This window comes from Salmo trutta, chromosome 13 (assembly GCF_901001165.1).
Source record: "Salmo trutta chromosome 13, fSalTru1.1, whole genome shotgun sequence".
Classification (NCBI taxonomy): Eukaryota; Metazoa; Chordata; class Actinopteri; order Salmoniformes; family Salmonidae; genus Salmo; species Salmo trutta.
Genome location: NC_042969.1, coordinates 63,479,598 through 63,501,766, shown reverse-complemented (window position 1 = coordinate 63,501,766; position 22,169 = coordinate 63,479,598). Strand labels below are relative to the sequence as shown.

The window sequence follows — 22,169 nt, the reverse complement described above, 5'->3', positions numbered from 1 at the left end:
TAGAGCCCGGACTAGAACCCAATCGAACATCTCTGGAGGTACCTGAAAATAGCTGTGCACCAACGCTCCCCATCCAACCTGACAGAGCTTGAAAGGATCTGCAGAGAAGAATGGGAGAAACTCCCCAAATATAGGTGTGCCAAGCTTGCAGCGTCATACCCAAGAAGACTCGAGGCTGTAATTGCTGCCAAAGGTGCTTCAACAAAGTACTGAGTAAAGGGTCTGAATACTTATGTGAATGTGATACTTAAATTAATTAGCAAAAATGACTAAACCTGTTTTGCCTTTGTCATATGGGGTATTGTGTGTAGATTGATGAGCAAAAAATGGAATCCATTTTAGAATATGGTTGTAACGTATGTGGCGAAAGTCAAGGGGTCTGTATACTTTCCGAATGCACTGTAAAACGTAAAATGTAATGAATAGTAGAATTGTATATTTTATACATGTATTTTTGGCTTTCATTCAATGGACTTTGTGTGTGTGAATTGTAAATGCCTGTACCCTAAAACAGGAGAGAGATTATCCCACACTACGTCTCCTTCTTTCCCTCTCCTTGCCCTCTACTCTCTTTAACCTCTGTGGGCATGGGTGCACTACTCTTGAGGAAGTCAGACCTCAGCAGGCGGTAGAACAGAACTATATTCATGGCGGTCATGATGGCAAGCCCTACACTCCCCGCTGTGTAGCTGAACAGGGGGATGTTGTCCCGGTTCAGGACCAGCCAGCGGGTCATCCAGGCCAGGGTGTTGATCCGGAACACCACGTAGGTACCTGGAATGATATGCGGGTTGTTACTTTCAGCACAACGTCTTAGCGCCAAGAACATATATCCAATTAAATGATATGTATTTCTATACTGAACAAAAATATAAACGCAACATTCAACAATTTCAAAGATTTTACTGAGTTACAGTTCATTTGTGGTACTCAGTCAATTTAAATAAATTCATTAGGGCCTAATCTATGGATTCCCCATGACTGTTGGTCACAGATAAAAATAAAAAAAAGGGCCTCACAATGGGCCTCGATCTCGTCATGGTATTTCTGTGCATTGAAATTGCCATGGATAAAATGCAATTGTGTTCGTTGTCCGTAGCTTATGCCTGCCCATACCATAACCCCATCGCCACCATGGGGCACGCTGCCCCACCATGGGGCACGACCACATGACGTCATACACGTGCTCTGCGGTTGTGAGGCCGGTTGGTCGTACTGCCAAATGATCTAAAACAACGTTGGAGGCGGCTTATGGTAGAGAAACAAACATTCAATTCTCTGGCAACAGCTCAGGTGAACATTCCTGTAGTCAGCATGCCAGTTGCATGCTCCCTCAAAACTTGAGATATCTGTGGCATTGTGTTGTGTGACAAAACTGTACATATTAGATTGGTCTTTTAATGTCCTCAGCACAAATGGCACCTGTGTAATGATCATTATGTTTAATCAGCTTCGTTATATGCCACATTAGTCAGGTAGATTATCTTGGCAAAGGAGAAATGCTAACTAATAGGGATGTAAACAAATTTGTACACAAAATTTCATATACATGTTGCGTTTATATTTTCGTTCAGTCTATATGTAATTCTGTATGTAATTATGTGGTGCTAACATTTGTATAATCTACTCACAACAGTGCTTACGACCATTGAAATGTCATGTAAACAAACCCCTTCATGGCAACTCATGATGTGAAGTTATAGATAATGACTAGCACAAGCTAGCTGTTCATTAAAAATATGCTTCATCATTGAAACCTTATGAACATGCCAGTACCTAGGTTGACCATGCTGTTGATGCGGTAGAGGTCGCCCGCTGCTAGGCAGGCCATGCGTAAGATCTGGCGCAGGTGGAGGAACACAGAGTTGATCTCAACCAGGAGGGCCACTACAGCAAAGCCAACGTAGCGACCGGTCAGGACGGCGATGCCAAAACAGCTGATCACCTTGGAGGAAGAAGAGGGAGAGAGAGAATGAGAGAAAGTTAGTCACTTAGTGGCAGTGATGTATTCAGGTTCTTAAATCGAGAGTTTGACTCAAGTCCTAAGTCCCAGCTTTCGAGTCCAAGTCAACTCACGAGTCCTAACATAACAAAAAAACAACTAACTCCTCTACCCAGAAATCACATGGTTTACCATCATCCCATGAGGAAGTGGTGGGATGACTGGGATCTCATGACTTAGGTCATGTCTACCATATTAACAACGGTGCAAAACGCACCACATCCCATGAGGTAGTGGTGGGATGACTGGGATCTGACTCACAACACAACAGCCTTTGTTTTTATGATAAATATTGTATTATTTCCAGGAAAATGTCATAGTTAGATTCTCATAACAAGCCCTTGTTTGTTTTTCCTTTATTTGATACATGCCTCTGAACGTCAAACACTATATAATTACATTGAGGAAGGTCATCATGCTTATCAAACATCTGCAAGATCATGGTTATGAAATTAAAGTCAGTGAGGTTACAGCATATCAGATAGTCAAAGATTTTTATAACTAAACCAAGATAGACTGTCGTTTTCAACGTGAACAATTGAGTCATAGTGGGCAGAACAAGCAAGGAGGTGGGCAGAGCCAAGCACGAGCTAGCGAGATCTTATTAGCCCATTCTAGTATACATTTGCATATTTCCGTTAGGGAACGCCTACTCTGTGAAGTGCGTGTGTGCAATAACTCAATTCGCCTTTGCACTCCTTCTAAACAACTCAATTTTTTACAACTTTGGCAAAGATTAAAGTCTATAAAATGTAGTCCGCTCTGTTCTTAACAGATTATAGTTTTAGGAACATAAAACTGTATTGAGATGAAATGTTTCAACATTTGCAGAATCCATCTTGTTCCATCTTCTCTCACTGCCGGCCACTGGGCTTCCTCTCACACCATATTTGGTAGTGAGTAGAAACGCCAAGCAGATGCTTCACATATACATCCTGTGAAATATCTGTCTCGTTGTTCTATCTGTGAGAGAATCTTTGGAACAGGGGGTGATGTTGTAGTAGCGTACCAGAACCAATAGGTGGCACCCAGTGCCAGTCTACAATAGAGACACTATGAATGTATACATACTGCTCTGTTATACAACAACTTCAGGGAAATATTTTGAAAAATATTTTATTAGACTGCAGCTGCCTTTACAAGGTCTGTATTTTATTGTGTGTCAGAGTTTGATCAGTAAATCTCACTTCCAACTTAGTTACTGTAGCAGACTGGAGGACAGATTTATGTTTTCCTAAAATATCCCATTCCGAAAGAACAACACCCTAGTAGTACAATGACCTCACCCTGTCCACACTGTTACTAACCCTAACCTTCTCCACACTGTTACTAACCCTAAACTACTCCACACTGTTACTAACCCTAACCTACTCCACACTGTTACTAACCCTAAACTACTCCACACTGTTACTAACCCTAACCTTCTCCACACTGTTACTAACCCTAAACTACTCCACACTGTTACTAACCCTAACCTTCTCCACACTGTTACTAACCCTAACCTTCTCCACACTGTTACTAACCCTAACCTTCTCCACACTGTTACTAACCCTAACCTTCTCCACACTGTTACTAACCCTAACCTACTCCACACTGTTACTAACCCTAACCTTCTCCACACTGTTACTAACCCTAACCTTCTCCACACTGTTACTAACCCTAACCTTCTCCACACTGTTACTAACCCTAACCTACGCCACACTGTTACTAACCCTAATCTTCTCCACACTGTTACTAACCCTAACCTTCTCCACACTGTTACTAACCCTAACCTTCTCCACACTGTTACTAACCCTAACCTTCTCCACACTGTTACTAACCCTAACCTTCTCCACACTGTTACTAACCCTAACCTACTCCACACTGTTACTAACCCTAATCTTCTCCACACTGTTACTAACCCTAACCTTCTCCACACTGTTACTAAACCTAACCATCTCCACACTGTTACTAACCCTAACCTTCTCCACACTGTTACTAACCCTAATCTTCTCCACACTGTTACTAACCCTAACCTTCTCCACACTGTTACTAACCCTAACCTTCTCCACACTGTTACTAACCCTAACCTTCTCCACACTGTCACTACTCTCCATTCAAACCACTGGATTACTCAGTCTGTCTCCCAAATGGCACCCTATTCCCAATATAGTGCACTACATGCGTGTGCACAAAAGTAGCAAACTGCATAGGGAATAGGGTGCCAATTGAAACACAGACTTAGCCCCCCAGAACTAACTGTAGACCATGTTACATAGCAGTTACTGGCACACCAATGTAGCAATTTAAAGCACAAAGGTTCAAACATCCTCAATGGCTTGGTTGTGAGACTGAACTTAACAATTAGGCAGGACCCAATGGGAGGCTTTAAGTGTGTGTGTGTGGCCCCAGGGGTGAGGCTGAAGTCAACGGAGGAGGTGCAGTCCCTAAACTGACATTTACATTTACATTTTAGTCATTTAGCAGACGCTCTTATCCAGAGCGACTTACAGTAAGTAGTAAGACAAATGGTCATGTGATATACAGCACCACACACACACTGGGGTCTAGTCTAAAGGTCAGCACACGGCTAGTGGCTACCCCCTCAACAGGAATAAAAAGACAGAATGAGACGCTTACATGTAGCAACTCAAGTCCAAGCATGTCTGAATAATAACACCTATTTAGCCAGACTACCAGTAGGCCAGCACTGAAATGAGATACAGTATTATGTCCTCTTCCCCTTGTTTTCTAATATAGAGGCCCTAATCACATGCTGCTCTTAGTCAATAAGGTGTGTATGACTCTCTCCCCAGAGAGAAGCCCCAGGTAAACACCCCAGTCTCTTATATATACACACTCACACTAAACCTCAAGCTGTCTTATCGTTCCTCCTGGTCACACACACACAGACATCTCCTCAGGGACACTCAAAACAGGAACCGTGGAGGTCAGATAATAGCCTTATGCAATGCCCTGATAAGATACCTCATGGCCAGGATTCTGTTTACCTACTGTAGTTATCTATCACCTAGCAGCTCTCTCTGTAACGTCTCATATGGTCTCTCAACGTTGATCCTTGGCATTCATTGTGTAGGCTGGTTCTCACTTCAGCTGAACATCAAGACAGACACTTGCTGTATGTATTAAGAACAACTGCTTGGTTAGTTAGAACACACATTTTTGAATAACCTATATCATAAATACTGTTAGATATTCAGACACTATTTTGGTTACCTATCTGTGATACTTCAAATAGTACAATTTGACCATGGATTACTGGTTGAAATAAAAAGCCTGCATACGGCAGGTAGCCTAATGGTTAGAGCATTGCGCAAGTAATTGAAAAGTTGCTAGATCGAATCCCAGAGCTGACAAGGTAAAAATCTGTTGTTCTGCCCTGAAAAAGGCAGTTAACCCACTGTTCCTAGGCCGTCATTGTAAATAAGAATTGGTTCTTAACTGACTTGCCTAGTTAAAAATAATGATTCCTGGGACAATAGACTATCAGACTCATTGGAGATCCTAGTATGTGTGTTTATACCTGCTTGTATGACCATGGCTTTCTTTATGATGTTTGAGGAGTGTTGTTAGTGAGCGGGATCTTCAGTAGAGCCACTGATTGTAGTTTCCTCCCTGTTCTTGGGAAGGTAGGGGGTAATCAGAGCCATGTGTATAATAACTGACTATAATCATTGATATCAGTGGGTGAGAAGTCACTCACTCAATAACCCCTTACACAATCTCCACACTATACCACCTTACACAAGCTACACACTATCACCTTACACAAGCTACACACACCCTACTACTATAAAACATGTGAGATGAACTGTACATCTCTTATACAGCAGTCAGCCATTTAATACAGCAGCCGGTGGTTACAAAACCTTTATGCCTTACTATGACCCAGCGAATCAGTCAGGCCATCATCTGGAGATGGTAGTCCCAAAGCACCGAGTATGTCCCAACTGACCCATCTGAACTCATCCTGAGAGAGACAGGGGGTCATCACTAGGCCCGAGCTCAGGCATGTGGCTCTTTGTGGGGTAGAATTAGGACCAGAGACCATAGCCTGGGTCCTGGCTGGGTCTTGTCAGTCAACCAAATTAAATCAAATCAAACCATGAGAGGGGATGAATCCCCAAACCGTGCCCGACCGTGAGCCCCACTGGCTGGGGTTGAAGCTACTGTAATCCCCCTTCCCTGGGTCAACACAGATAAGACAGCCCCCTGGACCATTAGAATGATTCAGCATTAGCAGGCTATCCCCTGCTAAGCCAAGGTAAGGCTGGACGTCTAGCTGCTGGTAGCTTATTAACAGTGCCACAGACAGACACATAGTGGATACACACAGGGCCAGGGTGATGAGACTGCTGGCAGGGGACCCAGTCTGTGGGCACGGTGAGGTTAACCTTGTCCCTACTGTATGTGCTGCTGTGTCGTGTTCAGTAGTGTACAACGTAGCAATACGTTTTGAAACGGAAAGCAAAAATCAGCAGCAGAACCCTTGTTTCAAAAGAGTTTTCTCGTTTTGTGCATATTGAACAGGTTGTGGATAAAGGAGAAAGGGTGAAAACAGTATGTGTGAGTGTGTGTGTATTGTCTCAACCACAGTAAAGAATGGCAGATAAGGGACAGAAAGAGCCAAGATGGCCGATGTTGTTCAGGAAGAGCCAAGGTGACACACAGCAGTGGCAGACCTACGAAGGTGGAGGATAAAAACAAAAGTGGCATAGATACTCAATTTGTGGAATAACATGGAATGAACTTTGGTGTAGAAAAGCCTTTAGATGCAACTTCCTCCTACTAAGATTTGTAGGGTCATGGCCAAGATGGCAGACAAAGATAAGGCAGCAGAGAAACCAAAATGTCAGCCAGGTGTGAATGGAACAACAGAGTCAGTCCATCTTCAGAGCACCTACCTCTCTCTGAGCGGTAGAGACACACCTGGAACCAAACCTGTTCCCCTGGTTACAGATGACATGAAACCTCAGGACAAAAAAAGGCTTCCGGAGTGAAGCCTGAGCAGCCTGTTCTGCAGGATAATCAGGATAATGAAATGAAGACACGCCACACGCCACACACACACACACACACACACACACACACACACACACACACACACACACACACACACACACACACACACACACACACCACTACCATCTAGAAGGTGGAGTACAGCTTCCATCTCCAGGCCATCAGACTGTTAAACAGTCATCACTAGCCAGCATCTGCCCAGTACCATGCCCTACACCTTTGACACGGTCACTAGCCGGCTACTACCAGGTAATCTACACTACACCGTAGAGACTGCTGCCCTTCATAAAAACATAACAAAAAATGGAATCACGATGGGCACTTTAATAATGTTTACATAACTTTTTACCCACTTTATATGTATATACTGTACTCTAGTCATGGCCAATCCTATATAACTACTGCTGTACATACCTTTTCTATTCATACACTGTCCATACGGTCTATATAAGGGGTCGGCAACAGGGGGACCAAAAACGTCTGTGAGTGACTGTAGTTTTATTTATTAAATCTGTTTCCAATTATTCCCACGAATAAAAATGTAAGGTATGAAAAGATTGCTTGAAAAATAATACATCTCTTTTTGGGGCTTAGTTGTGGTAAATTTTTTGGGCTAAGTTTACTGACTAATAACGCCACGCTCCATAGCGACCATCACACTCAAACATTTACACTGATAGCAACGGGTCAATACTGGATTCGAGTAGACAGATGGAGCCATTTCCCTTTCCCTTAGTGTAAGGGAAGTGAAAATGGGCTTGGCAAGTCTATGGTAAGGAACTAATGGGAAAGCCTATGGAAAACGTCCTGTCTTGTATAAAGCAGGGCCAGGGTGTGGTTCAGGAGAGGAAGTTTTATGTACAGTACGGGAGTGTAGCGAGGGGTCAAAGTCTACACTTAAAAGATACGTGTATGAACCATCATGTTCACACACACATACACACAAGCTTGCATAAACATAAACACGCACATCCACGTTACATAAAATAACACGCATCCGCAGTAGTAGATACTATGATGACGCTTCTAGGGCTGATCAGGGTCAATGTCACAAGACTAAAGTTTAACAGACGACCATAGATTTAGGAAAACCCAAAACATTATGTGTATGGTGTGTATCCATGGTTAGTAATGGTAAAAGAAAAACAAAGTTTGTCATGGAATATGTTTAGAGGTTGCTGTGACATTATTCATAATCAAGTCACTAGTCCTCACTAGTGGTTGCCAGGCAATAGGTGTGGAAGTGTGAATTGGTTTTGGTGTGTTTTTGCAGTGACTCACCTCACTATTTCTCACCTAACTGTTTCTTCTAGATGTTGATTAGTACAGAAGCTACTTCAAAAACAATGTACCTACACTATTCAGTGACCCCTTGACTGTATATGTACACTACCAGCTGTGAAACAATACACTTATCCTATGGATACTTGTGCATTACGTTTTGAGCAAATTAAAATGTTTCCATAACTACCCAGCATACGAACAAGTGTAAGTGAGCTAAATATAGGAATTCCCTTAAACACATGTTGGAATCTGGGAATATCTTTTGAGTACATCCTCTCCTCCCAAGACTACACACATTCCATAGTTGCTGGAAAACCACAGACGTACATGCTTTGGAATTCCCAGGTATCCTTCTAGCTGGCAGCTAAGTCAGGGAGGGATCTCTCTCTCTGTGGGACACACACACAAAACAAATAGAGACCGTTCCTCCTCAAGTCAGTAAAGACCAACTCCCTCATTCTCCTCCCCCTGAGCCTGTCTCTACGGTTTCTTTACGCGGCAGATTCCTTGAAGAGCCGCATTCCTGGTTGCCATGTCAACGTCTAACAACAGTCGCTCTGTTTAAGCACATCTGGATTTTCTGCCCAACCTCTTTGGAACTGAAGGTGTTGTCATGACAATGAGGGGACCGTGGGGACAATGTGGGGTCTTTCTGACAATGTGGACACTTCATAACAATGTAGGGATGTCATGACTTCGCAGGGACTTTTCTCTAGGGGACGTTGTTGGCATTCTAATTGTCAGGCCCTAGGCACAAAAAATATGTTTCTGTCCAATACCAGCGTACAACAAAATATTTACAGTTCACTGTTGAGTTATTAGAATTCCAAGAAAATGTATTTACTTGCATTTTTTAGAACTTTACTCATCTGCCCTGCATGTTTTATGGTTGACTGGTTTATAGTTAAATGACTGGTTCAATCTATGTATGGATATTGGATGAGAGGGGTCTTAGATAGGCTGGTATCATTGGGTGAGTGGTTTACTGTATAGAACGACACTGAGGAATGGAAAGCTAAATGATGAAAGGGGCGGAAGCTGTCTTGAGTGGGTGGATTCGTGGGGGATGGGGTGGTGTTTTGACTGTGTGGGTGTAGGGGATATGGGGGCGGACAGCTGGGCTGAGTGTGTGTGAGAGGGGGTTCATGTGGAGACCAGATGTCTCCTGTCTGGAAACACACCAGGTGCTCTTTGGAGTGTTTCCCTGCTCCAAAGAGATGTGGCCGCAAAACACACCACGACTCTCCTGGCAAGAATCTACAGACACGTTCTCTCCCTCACCCCGCTTTCCTATCCTTCACACTCAATCTCACTCTGAATCACATTATCCTTCTCTATTGTACTACACAGTAGGTGGGTGTGGGCTTGGGAGAATGGCAGCCCAACTCAAAACTGGTGTTCTCACTTTGGCTATTATAAGTTCTAATAACATTCATGCCGTGACAGGGCTAAAACACCACATGAGGTAATAGCTCATAGCTCTAGGTTTAGGCGACATGTTGAAAGAGATGAATATTGCGCAAAAATAAACAGCAAGCAGTACTCCTTCTGGCTCCTCAACCCACAGAATATAACCCTGGCCAAAATGGAGTGTCTGTGTGGAGCACATGAAGTTCTTTGGAATATTTATTTTGCAAATACATTCAGCAGCCTACTATACAAATGAAATTGCTCCTGCTGGCATTGCTTCTTCAAGTCCAGGGACATTTTAGTGGTTTGTGAAAAGCAAACCACAATTTAACAAACAAAACAAACCACATATTACGGAAATGTATGTTAAGGAATTTACTTCTGAAGCAAATTTGATATTAAAACTCAACATGCTGTTTTGCTTTTAGAGTACACATAAGAGAGAGCAGAGGGTTGAGAACGACGAAGCAGAACGCAGGGCATGTACCACAGCTTTGGCGGCTGCTGTACTGCGGCCATATTAGACTGCGAGTCAGTGGAATCTGACAGAACGAGGGGACATGGAGAAAGACTGGTCTGCAGGAGCAGGACTATCAGGATCTGTAGAGAAGAAGCTTGGGGGAGAGAAAACAAGAGGACAGGAGAGGAAAGGAGGAGAAGAGAAGCTGGCAGGCATGACATTCCATAAGCGTCACACCACACCATAGTGACACAGCCACAGCCACCAGTGACGTCCATTATACGGCCATGCAGAAGTTCTTGTAGAACACTGAGTCTCCAAGTTAGGCCTAAGTCATGGATCCAATCGCATGACATTCTCACAGGGAGCAAGTGGAAGCATCAAGCTTCTCCAATACTGCCTGCTTATATCAATCATCACCGTAGTAAACTGAACAGAGTTACATTCATATCTTTAGGCTGGTGTTTTATGACCCTTCAAGTGAGAATGCAGAAGGGGCTTCTCCTAGACTAAGCATGGAGATGGGGTGAGAGAACCTGAGGGAGGATCAAGGAGGGTAGACTGGGTTCCCAATATGGCAGCAGTAGTAGACAGGGCAGATACAGAATGTAGGGGAACGGATAAGATAGTAGATCTCAATGATGGAACACAGCAGTCCAAGTATCAGTTAGAGGGTAGCGCATGACACTCGTTTCCCTACCAGCACTAAGCACTACTAATAAGCAAACTCAATTATGCGTAACGAGACAGGGATGAGGGAAATGGCAAACACACTGTGGAAACCTTCAAAAACATCTGACAGTCAGAGAACGTTTGAACTGAGAGCGTAGCTATAGAGAGTTCATTTATAAAAGCAACTAGTCAAATGACATCTTCCCTGCTGATCTACATATCTTAAATGAACTGTATTAGAAGCAATGCCATTTTCAAAATGTTTTTTTCATTAACTTCTGCAGCAGTTCTCTAGCATCTACTCACCCGTGTTCATAGCGACCTTAATATTTCCAAATATCATTGCCAACTGGGGCAGCACACGGGGAGGAGAAGGGAGTGTTTTATGGTAAATTATTCCTTGTTTTTCCATGAACCAAGTCGAAGGCAGTGGCAGCTCTAAAAATGTTGCTGAAACTACAGCAGAAAAACCCCTTGAAACAAAAAGCATCCCTGACAACTTCTACAGTTTTGTAAACGCAAATCTGGTGTTTGTCAGAATATCTGTCCATTTTGTTTTGTTTCCAGACACTTATAAAGCCCTTATATCTTCTGTTATGAATCTTCATTATGCTCATACATATTTTACAGTATCTTCTCAGTCAGATCTGAGTGGGGCGGTGCTGTGTTGATACAGGTGCCCTATTTCTGGCACAGACAGTTTCCCAAAGGAAGGAAGGGGTCAGTGGTTGTTTGGCTATACTAGGGGACTCTGTGTTGCTCTGTGTCAAACTGCCAGTGCTGTACCCATATGTCATTGTAAGAGAACTCCCGCCTTTCTTACCCAGCAAGCTCCACTTAAGTGGAAAAAATCCCCAAGTTTCCATAGAACGTTTGACAGCTTATCCACCCCCAGTTATTAAGACTGGGTCATGTTCACTAGACATGAAATGGTGGAAAACGGGCTGAAACTGGGAGGTAGCCTTCTATCTGAACTTGTCCAATAAGAAACCCTAGTTTATGTTTTCCATTGCACATCGTTTTGACCCATTTTGCTACGATATGCCCTGATGAATACGAACCCTGGTCGACGACTACTGGAACTACTACTACAGCTTTGCCTTGTTAACTCTTTAGCGTCGGTCCTTAGCTTGAGTCTTTACTGTTGTTAAGTCTGCAGTTCAGAGAAACCCCTCTACAGGATTACAAAGTGAGTGACTGTAACCAAGATTACTTTCAGAGGATGAGGATGGGGTACGCCAAACTAAGGCGGTGTTTGCCGCAAACTGTAGAAATTGTCAACAAGACATTAGCAAAGACCAACAAAATGCTCCATTGAGGTCTCAGATTCAGAAAGAGAGTTTCTCTCCCTTTACTTCGACCCAAAATCACAAAACAATGTTCTTATTTATCAATACTGCCAGGCCCAGAATCCAGCAGTAAACACCAGGGGAAGGAGGAAAAGAGAGAGTGAGAGCGAGGAGAGAAGGAGAGAGAGAATAAAGAAAGACTGATAGGGAGATAAAGAAAAAGAGAGGATGGGAGCGGGAAAAAGAAAGGGATCACAACACAGAGAAAAAGGAGGATGTGAGAGAAGGAAAGTGGAAGTCATAGTTCCTCCCAGGCCACAGCCATGGACGGTCTGTCAACACTCATCCAGACTTCCTCCTTCTCCTGTCCTGAATGGAGCTTCCAGCAAATAAAAGGAGCAAAGAGCAACAACAACAAAACCTCAGAATGGGGGACTGACTGGCTGTCTGGCTGGCTGCTGGCCCTGGGAGAGGAGAGGATGAGAACCATAGGGTGACATCAGGGGAGCTGGGAGTCCAGGGAGGGATTGAGCCAAAATACACTGCTTCACTAACCTTCCAGGGCCAGAAGCAGGTGGAGCTGCCTGACAAGCTGAGCTGAATCCAGTCAGTCAGCCAGTCAGTCAGTTTAGATATGGAGCTGCCTGGCAGGGTGAGTCCAGTCAGTCAGTCAGTTTAGATATGCACGACTTGCCCTGGACAGTGTTGATACATTGACGAGGAACAGCCAGCTGTGAGTCATACATACACATGAGAGGCTGAGTGTGAATACTGTACTACTCACCAGCATGTGTGTGAGGGATACTGAGGCACACACTTATAGAGGCTCACACATGTAAACAGGCATGTGCCCACATACATTAAGTATATAAGTAAGAAATCTATGAGACAGGCAGACAGAGACCAACACGACAAAATCCTTGAAAGGCAGGTGCAAACCTACACAAATAATCTTCTATCCACTCATCTAAAAATGTACATCAACATCCCAAAAAGGTCCTCAAACAAAAAGGTCTTCAAAAGCTCAGCATTGCCATGGAAATGGGTCAGGCAGAAGACCATTGGCGCATGCCATGGTCAGTTTAGCATTTTACACCTCAATGGTTAAGGTTAGGATGGGGGGAGGGAAAAACTGATCATAGATCTGTTGCCAACAGGCAACTTTATTCCCTGAGGTAAAGCCTCGAGCAGCATTCTACAAAGATGAGACATCCATTCTCAAGGGAATGAGAACAAGACCATCAGGTCTTTCTCAAGTACACTGGTAAACAATGAACACTTTTCTCAAAGGACAATGATGAACAATGAGCATTTCTCTTCACCAGGTGCTCTTATTTGAGGCCTATTACGTAGTACTGGAGCTGTCTAGCTTTGATGGGAAAGAGAACGATAATGAGGGGTAGTTCCTAGCTACTGTGACCGATGGGGTTAGAACTGATTTTCTGAGGGACAGAAGAGCACATTAGCCTGCTAAGCTAAAGTGTAGGCATTGACTTAGGGAGCCAATGCAACTCATCAGGTCTCTGGCAAATTTACTCATCATGCGAGCGTGGTTGCCCAAAGACCTCTGTTCCACTGGCGTGCCTGGGGGTTGACATCATCAAGGGGATGTCTGACAGGTTAGGAGCCTAATGAGGAATGCTAGCTGGACAAGGTTAACAGTCAGGTTCTGATACGTCTTCATTTCTTGTCCTTTCAATTTTTGATTATGTGATTATTGTTATTGTATTGCTATATATTGCTGCATTGTCGGAGCTAGAGAGATAAGGATTTTTCTGCACCTGTGATGCCATCTGCAAAACTGTGCAAGCAACCAATAAAATGTGATTTGATCTATGCTGTATGCTAACAGGGGCCAATGACTATGGTGGTTTTATGTGTAAAATGTGTGTGCACTGTTTCAGTATTCTCTGGTGGGTGTGTTAGCTAGATAATAAGGTTGAGACAGGAGATTCTAGGCTAGGTTTCACCTAACCGCTGATACAGGGTCAGATATTTACCATCCCCCTAATGATCAAGGTTATGGTGAGTGAGGTAAGGTAACCTGATCCTAGATCTGTGGTTGTACACAACGTGTACCTCAAACCTCCTAGATGCTACCAGGAGGACCACTTACCACTGTGTGATGGAATAGGAGCTCCCATGACAGGATCATCTTCTGGTTGACCACCATATCAAGGAAGTCATAGATGAAGTAACCTGTTGAACAAAACATAGAAAACGCATATTCTAGCTTAGAACCAAAACAAAGGAATGGAGATCGATAGAACAAAAGATTTTTCAGTGGAGGACCATTTGGCATATCATGTATATTTAGTGGGGACACCTCTTGCCAGTCGCTTCCATGACGAAACCAAGGACGGTAACCAAGATATTTATATCAGTCCTCTGCTATGGGTGTAACCATGGAGACGGCTTTTCAGAATGGTGTAAAAATAATGAAGAGTTAAAGATAGTCGGGCGCGTGTGTGTAGGAGAGGAGGTCCTCCTCTAGGGCAGACTAGAATTAACCCCAGTCTGTGTTCCTACTACATATTCCATTTGACATTCAATACCAAAAAGCTTCTGTAAATATAGTGATGAGATGTGCCCCTTGAGAGCATCCTCAGTTGCTGCAGTATATGACAAACACACGCTGAAGAAACAACTGATGTTTACTTAACCAAATCGTCCAAATTGAATCCCAAAAATAATTCTCACTGTGCATTGGGAATCGATTTTGACTGAATAGGAGCCATAATATTAGATTTTTTAAAAGTGTAATCCATTCATCTTTTATCATTCCTAGAGGTGTATAAAGAAAAGCCATTTTACAACCAGTGAAGACAAGCAACCTAGGTCAAGCGTTCACATTATCAAACCATGGTAGCATGTGACCAACACTCTGTCGGTTGGCCTTCCAACAGGCTCTCTTATCATTATGACACTGACAGTGTTTCATAAGGATTCAATGGTTCTGTCTCTCTCTGCCCCTCTCTCCCTCTGTGAGTCTCTCTTTCCCCCTTTCTCCCTCTCTCTCCCCCTGCCCCTGTCCTTCTGCCCCAGTCTCTCACCTGTCTAACACCACACGTGGCTGAAAAAGTTCTGAGTAGTCTTTAAATACGACAGCAGCATAGCTCTATATGTTGTCACAATGGGGACTGGAGCCAAGCTCTTCCGTTCTGTGGGTTTCGGGCAGTGACCGTCCAACGACATGGCGCTCAAACACAACTTGTCTTTATACTGGCTGACAGCCAAACCATGGAATGTTTGGTTCTTGAGATGGTAACTAATAATACAGAAGTCTACTGAAATAGTTATTATCAGAAAATCTTTGTGACTGATCACGGATTCTCAAAACAAAAATATTTTTGAATGAAAAGAACGACACACCCAATAGGAGAGGGGCACTTCATGAGTGTCATGTTCGGTGTCTAACACCGCGTTTACCTTTGGTCAGCCTGGGAGGGTACCTAATGTAACTGTTCTGCATTCCAAAATGTCAACACCTTTGCCTTGGCCTGACATTATCAACTTGGCCCACAAACAGAGTCACAGGCTAGTGTTTGTTTGGTCAATCAGAGCAAAAAAAACAAACATTGTCAATATGGCCTCCGAACATATAGTGGGTTTTCACTATGTGGCCAAACTGCCATGTTGAAATTGCCTATAGTGAAAATACTTTCTCTTTCCGGCTTTGCATTGTGGCCTGATAGAGACGACCATACTATAGGCTCAGTGTCACGGTCACGCCACATTGTTGTAGGCAGGGCCCAGAGGACGCACCATCCTTACCTTCCTCACCCTGACTCCCTTCTCTGTTACAGATGGCATTCGACCCGGGCAGGCTGCTGTGGCATAAATCAACAGCCTTCTTCTCAGGCGCTACGGCCCATTCTAGGGTCACGTGATCTACGGGGGTAGGTCCGGAGCGGTGCCTGGGACGAAGCAACATAATGCCCCACCATTGATTCTAGAACTCTGGCAAAACTAACAACACTGGCAGGCAGCATTAAGGGGTGGGTGGGATTCTTTAGGAGAATGCTAACAATCCTTGGGAATTCTAAGGGAGCCCTTGTTGGAGCCCTTGTTAGCCAGGCACATATCCAATAAATTAGCAGTATATAGCGTGGCATGCAGTCATTTAAATGAGCTCATGCCATTGGGGGAAACAATACACTAGCCAATTAGAGTCAAAGTCAAAATAGAGGAAGTTGTATTTAAAGGAGCTGTACTGCTGGGGTTTACTCTAAGCTTGGCGTAAAGATTTTGTCCATCGAGCCGAGACTCCTTAAAATGTGAAAGCTATGGTCTGGTTTGACTTGTGCTGCAGGCTTAATTCTCATTCTACAGAGCAATTTTAGCTGTCAGACACGTGAAGCGTGTTGGGGAGATTGGGGGAGAGATCAGTGGAAGGGTATAGGCTGCCTGACACACACACAGTATTGTTTGAAATCACCTGAGAGATAGACATGGTCAGGTGGCAAGTCAGTCCAGTGTGTCCATACACACAATTTCATAGTTGCCTTATAATGGTCCTCACAGATCATTGTGACAGTTAACCATACAAATAATAGAAAATGGCCATATGAATGCATCAGTAACCACAAGCAACAGTTACGAAACAATTTAGCCACAATTAAGGGAGTCCAGCTCCTCAGTGAATTGGTGTGGCATAACATGTCAGGATCAATCCATGACCATCTATAGAGGATATACATGTCGTGGAAGGTGGTGTGTGTTCCACATCGCAGTGCCACTGTTGTTGATGGTCTAATCTGTTGATCCAGCCAGCTTCAGTAAGCCTAGTGTGTCATAGTGCTGATATCGGATCAGGTCCCCCCTGTCTATATAATATTATTAATTATGATCTAAATTAAGTCAAAACTGATACGAGACCAGCACCCCTACTTTGAGACTATGAATACAGGGCCTGGTGTTGCAGGTTAGAATATAGGCAAAACCTTTTCTGCTTTTTTCCCCTCATTGTGTCACATTACAAACATGAGTTTGTAGAGTCTGGGTCCCACACTGCTTCAAATCAAATCGTATTAGTCACATGCACTGAATACAACAGGTGAAGGTAGAGCTTACAGTGAAATGCTTACATACAAGCCCCTAACCAACAATGCAGTTTAAAAAATATACGAATAACAATAAGAAGTAAAGGTAACAAATAATCAAAGAGCAGCAGCAGAATAACAATAGCAAGAGTATATATGGGGGTACCGGTACAGAGTCAATGTGCAGGGACACCGGTTAGTCAAGGTAATTGAGGTAATATGTACAACTAGGTTGAGTTATTAAAGTGTCACGTTCGTGTGTATAGACGGACCAAGGCGCAGCGTGAGTAGCATTCCACATAATTTATTACAAAACAACAAAGAATAAACGAATCGTGATGACAATGCAGTGCTAACAGGCAACTAAACATAAACAATATCCCATAACCCAGAGGTGGAAAAAACGCTACTTAAGTATGATCCCCAATTACAAACAACGATAGCCTCTAATTGGGAATCACACCAAAACACCAACATAGAAAAAACAAACTAGAACCCCACATAGAAAATATAAACTAGACTAAACCCCTAGTCACGCCCTGACCTACTTTACCATAGAAAATAAAGGCTTTCTATGGTCAGGACGTGACATAAAATGACTATGCATAGATAATAACAGATAGTAGCAGAGGTGTAAAAGAGGGGATGGGGTGCAAATAGTCCTGGTAGCCACTTGACTAGATGTTCAGGAGTCTTATGGCTTGGGGGTAGAAGCTGTTTAGAAGCCTCTTGGATCTAGACTTGGCGCTCCGGTACCGCTTCACCAGCCCTTCCAAAAGTATCAGTATAATTTGTTTTATCATTATTATTGTATATCATTGTTATTATTGTAGACCTATTTATCAATCTAAACCAGTTCTTCAAAGCTGCAATATGTAACTTTTTGGGCGACCCAACCAAATTCGCATATAAATGTGAGAGTTATAGATCTCATTGAAAGCAAGCCTAAAACACGGTAGATCTGCTCTATGGGCGCTATTTCTATGCTTCCAATTCTTACATTTAGTTTTTGCTTCTTTTACTTTAGGTTTTGTACACCAGCTTCAAAACAGCTTAAAATACAATATTTTTTTTTTGAGAAATATATTTCACAGTGGTTCAGATGGGACCTTGATTCTCTACACTATACTTGCTTGTTTTATCACATAAACTGAAATTAGGCAAACTATTAGAATTTAGCAACCAGGAAATGCCGGATTTTTGCATAGTGCATCTTTAAATATGCAAAGTGTGTTTTGTTTTATTCTGTTGAGACATTTGTTGGCTAAATTAAGTTCAATCTGTCTTTAATTGTGTGCTCCGTATTTAGTTTAATAAGATAGGTTATAAGTAGGCCTGTTGTAAAATAAATATAATTAGACTATTGCTGTTATTTGTTGGGTAGGGTAGGCACTAGCCTTTCTTGGTAATTGCTGCAATATAGCATGTTCAAAACTTTTCTGAAGGTTTAAACCAGTTCACAAGTGTTCTGTTTGATTCTGTTGAGCCATTTTCTTTGGACACATTAATTTCCAACTGCAATGTTGTTTGCCGAGATCTGACAGGCAACAGGTAGCCTAGTGGTTAAGAGCATTGGGCCAGTAACTGAAAGGTCAATGGTTCAAATCCCCTAAATGACTTGATGAAAAATCTGCCAGTGTGCCCTTGAGCAAGACACTTAATCCTAATTGCTCTGGATAAGAGCGTCTACTAAAATGTATTAATATCCAGATTATATTTTCCCTATAAACAACGGCTTTACTTTTTATATTACCTTGATAAAGTTCAGAAACTTGTGAAGGTTTTGTGTGGCTATTAGCCTATTATACTGCAGTCCTATGATATGAAGGCAGTGCGCACTGGCGTTCCAACTGACTCTGACAGTTGAATTTGAGGTGAGGAAGAATGTTTTATACCTACAAGAGTTACTCCTGTAATCTAACAATATAATGCTTATCTTTATAGAACATATTCTGATCGAAAAATAATGAATTATCCTCCTTCTGTACGCCTATATATGTATAGCAGACGCAGTAGTGTATCTGACAAGGATAAAGACCTGCATGTTGGTCATAGCATGCCGCCGGCATACCTCTCTCTCTTTCTCTGGGGCTAGGGCTAAGTTTCTCTTCATTTCTCTTCATTTTTATTTATTTTTTAAATATTAATACCACAGTAGACACCTAAGCCTATAGGCCTATGCATTCCTTACGCTGATGCATTTAGTGCTCAAATCTCTGACAGCTGAACCATAAGGGGGACAATTGATGCTTTAGGAAAGTAAAAACCCACAACGAAACACAAGGAATAGTGTTTTTGTAAGTTGTTATAGGCGGTTTTTAAAGACGTGTAAATGTGGCTTATTTGGCTAATGTCCCTCATTGAGAACTCCTGAGTGGCGCAGCGGTCAAAGGCACTGCATCTCAGTGCAAGAGGCATCACTGCAGTACCTGGTTTGAATTCAGGCAGCATCACATCCGGCCGTGATTGGGAGTCCCATAGAGCGGCGCACAATTGGCCCAGCGTCGTCTGGGTTTGGCCCGGGGTAGGCCATCATTGTAATTAAGAATTTATTCTTAACTGACTTGCTTAGTTAAATAAAAAAAATAAAACATTGATTGTGCTGGCTGCGTGGGTGGGCATCCGAATAGGTTATGAACCCAGTGCATATGGATGACCGGTACATTTCTCAAATGTTCGATACATTAAAATCTTCCTAGTCACTTGTCCGGCGCCGAATCTTCATAACAGAAACCCTGATATATAGTATAGGGTACAGTAGGGTACAAAATACATTTTCCAGTAACTGACTCAATTATGAAGATGAAGCATAGGCTACTCACCGATGATGGCCGATGTGCTTGTGCCAATATCTCAAGATAAGCTACTTTGAAAAGCAGTGCTGTTCGCTCAGAATCGCTCAAAAGTTGAGAAATAAACTTCTACAGACAGATTAGTATTCTCTTTTCACCAGTAGGCATTTGCTTTCCAAACGGTAGGGCTACGTTTTTCTCGTGATTGTATTTTGAAATTTGTGAAATGCTTACTGACAGCCGTAACCAACCACAGAAATATAATTAATAGATGGATGGCAGTTCTCATTCAAGTCAGGACTGACAGCAATTGCTAGTGTAGCCATGAGTTTAACAGTCAAAGTCCCAAAATCCTTCTATGGATTATATCTATTTGTATTCATTATGGTTCCCCATTAGCTGCTATAAAAATAAATAGAGTTGCACACTCTATAAATAAACTCCCCATTAGCTGCTGCCAGCTACTCTTCCTGGGGTCCAGACACATTAAGGCACATCACACAATTAACAAACACTTTTCTTAATAAAAGTACATCATATAACATCATTAACGCACTACATATTTACAACAAAATGTATAATACCACCATATAACAATATAAAAATATACATGTGTGTATAGTGTGAGTGCCTGCGTGTGTTTGTCTCAATCAGTCGGCGTTGGCCACAACCGAACAACCTGTTATATATTTGGCGGGTGTATTGGTCAAATTGCAGCCTTCCCAACTGTACGTGCCTGTCATAAAACTTAATCTACTGCTATTTTTTTTAGAAGTTATTGACCCCCTGTAGCTAAATTAAGCTCTCTGGTGTAGTATTTTGAATAATTTGATTCATGTCTGTTTGGACAAGAGTAATATCATTTTGGGGGAAATTATTTGTTATAACCTAATTTTGGCCAAATCATTTTAAATTATCAGGGGGAGCTGCAGCACCTCCAGCACCCCTACTTCCTGTGGCTATGTGTGGACAGTTCACACACCCCTTCTCTTTACCGCTGCCCATCCACACACACTCACCGATTGATACAGAAACCAACGCATGCGAGAACACAGAATGGGTTCCTATCAAATCTTCGGCCATCTGTGGGTGTACGAAAAAGCTGTAGGGGAAGAATAGACACATTCATTTGAGATAATAAGCAGGATATTTTATTCAAAACAATTACTTTTTTATTATTATTGGGAGAGAAATTGACAGAATTAGAATAGTGAAAATATGTGTAGGCTAGATAAAAGTAGAATCTGAAGCATTTTATATGACCATAGATTCATTGATTTAACATTTCACAATTCAGTCCAGAACAAAACATTGTCCACATTATTCCGTTACCTTATCCAACAAAAATCAACATATAAAAATGTATTATAAAACCTATTATATCAGTTACTAGTCTGTAACGTATAAGGCTAATTGAAAACAATGTATCTTTACATTTTAAGCATCATGGCAGTGGAAAACGACTCACCACAGTACAGCCCATATCCCAGTTATCAGACTGTGTGTGAAAGATGTGCATACATTTCTCCATTTCCAGGCGTTTCTGCAAGCAGACTCAGGTATAGGGAGTTTACTGACACCACAGTTGACAAGTTTAAAAAATCCAATAGAGCCACCCGCCGTCAAAAGCACTGAATTAAACTCCATGGCCACGACCAACTCCTGTCTGTGTCTTTCTCCACTTGAAGAATTCAACGTCTGAAAATTCGCGCGCTCGCTCTCTCTGCTCGCGACTGATATTTAGCTGTCAAAGCGGGCGCAGCGACACTCATTGAAGTATGCGTCATGAATTTATCACCCCGCCTCTGTTCATTCATAAAGCGTTATGGGAATCGTTTTTTCATGAAATGTACCAGACAAAATAGACGCACGTTGATTTTTGTGTTGAAAAGGGCGACTTCTTGTGGTCATGGTAGATATTAGGCCACACAATTGATTTTGTAACTCCTGTATACTGTATGTAGTGGTCATTGCATTAGTGGTCATTGCATACATGACCGCTAATCAGGCTACTACTCAGAATATGACATATGTATCTTGTGTAGTAGTTATAATTGCTCCCTCATCCATATTGACTCCTTATTTTCCTAATCTATTAGGCATATCCTCCATAAATTACATTTATTTGGAATTTACATGTATGGTTGTGCATGGACTGATAGGCTTAAAATCCAGTAGACTACAATATTCAGTGGG

The 22,169-nt window shown here is 42.4% G+C and overlaps 1 protein-coding gene across 1 annotated transcript; it reads right to left on the bottom strand.

The window, feature by feature from the left end:
* Positions 1 to 419: 419 nt before the first annotated feature.
* Positions 420 to 21,773, bottom strand: LOC115206280 (TLC domain-containing protein 2). Its single transcript, XM_029773050.1, has 5 exons — positions 21,442 to 21,773; positions 20,993 to 21,075; positions 14,256 to 14,338; positions 1,777 to 1,945; positions 420 to 774 (listed from the first exon to the last, which is right to left on the bottom strand). Exons 1-5 carry the CDS (start codon positions 21,618 to 21,620, stop codon positions 533 to 535), a joined length of 756 nt encoding a protein of 251 aa, XP_029628910.1. The 5' UTR covers positions 21,621 to 21,773; the 3' UTR covers positions 420 to 532.
* Positions 21,774 to 22,169: the final 396 nt, after the last annotated feature.

What these genes read in the sequence shown, in the direction of transcription:
- LOC115206280 (XM_029773050.1), bottom strand. Translation starts at nt 21,620, where the DNA reads ATGGAGTTTAATTCAGTGCTTTTGACGGCGGGTGGCTCTATTGGATTT. An exon ending in GGGATATGGGCTGTACTGTG is followed by an intron (nt 21,076 to 21,441) that starts GTGAGTCGTTTT and finishes CTTCCCCTACAG; the next exon opens with CTTTTTCGTACACCCACAGA. An exon ending in GTTGGTTTCTGTATCAATCG is followed by an intron (nt 14,339 to 20,992) that starts GTGAGTGTGTGT and finishes TTTGTTCAACAG; the next exon opens with GTTACTTCATCTATGACTTC.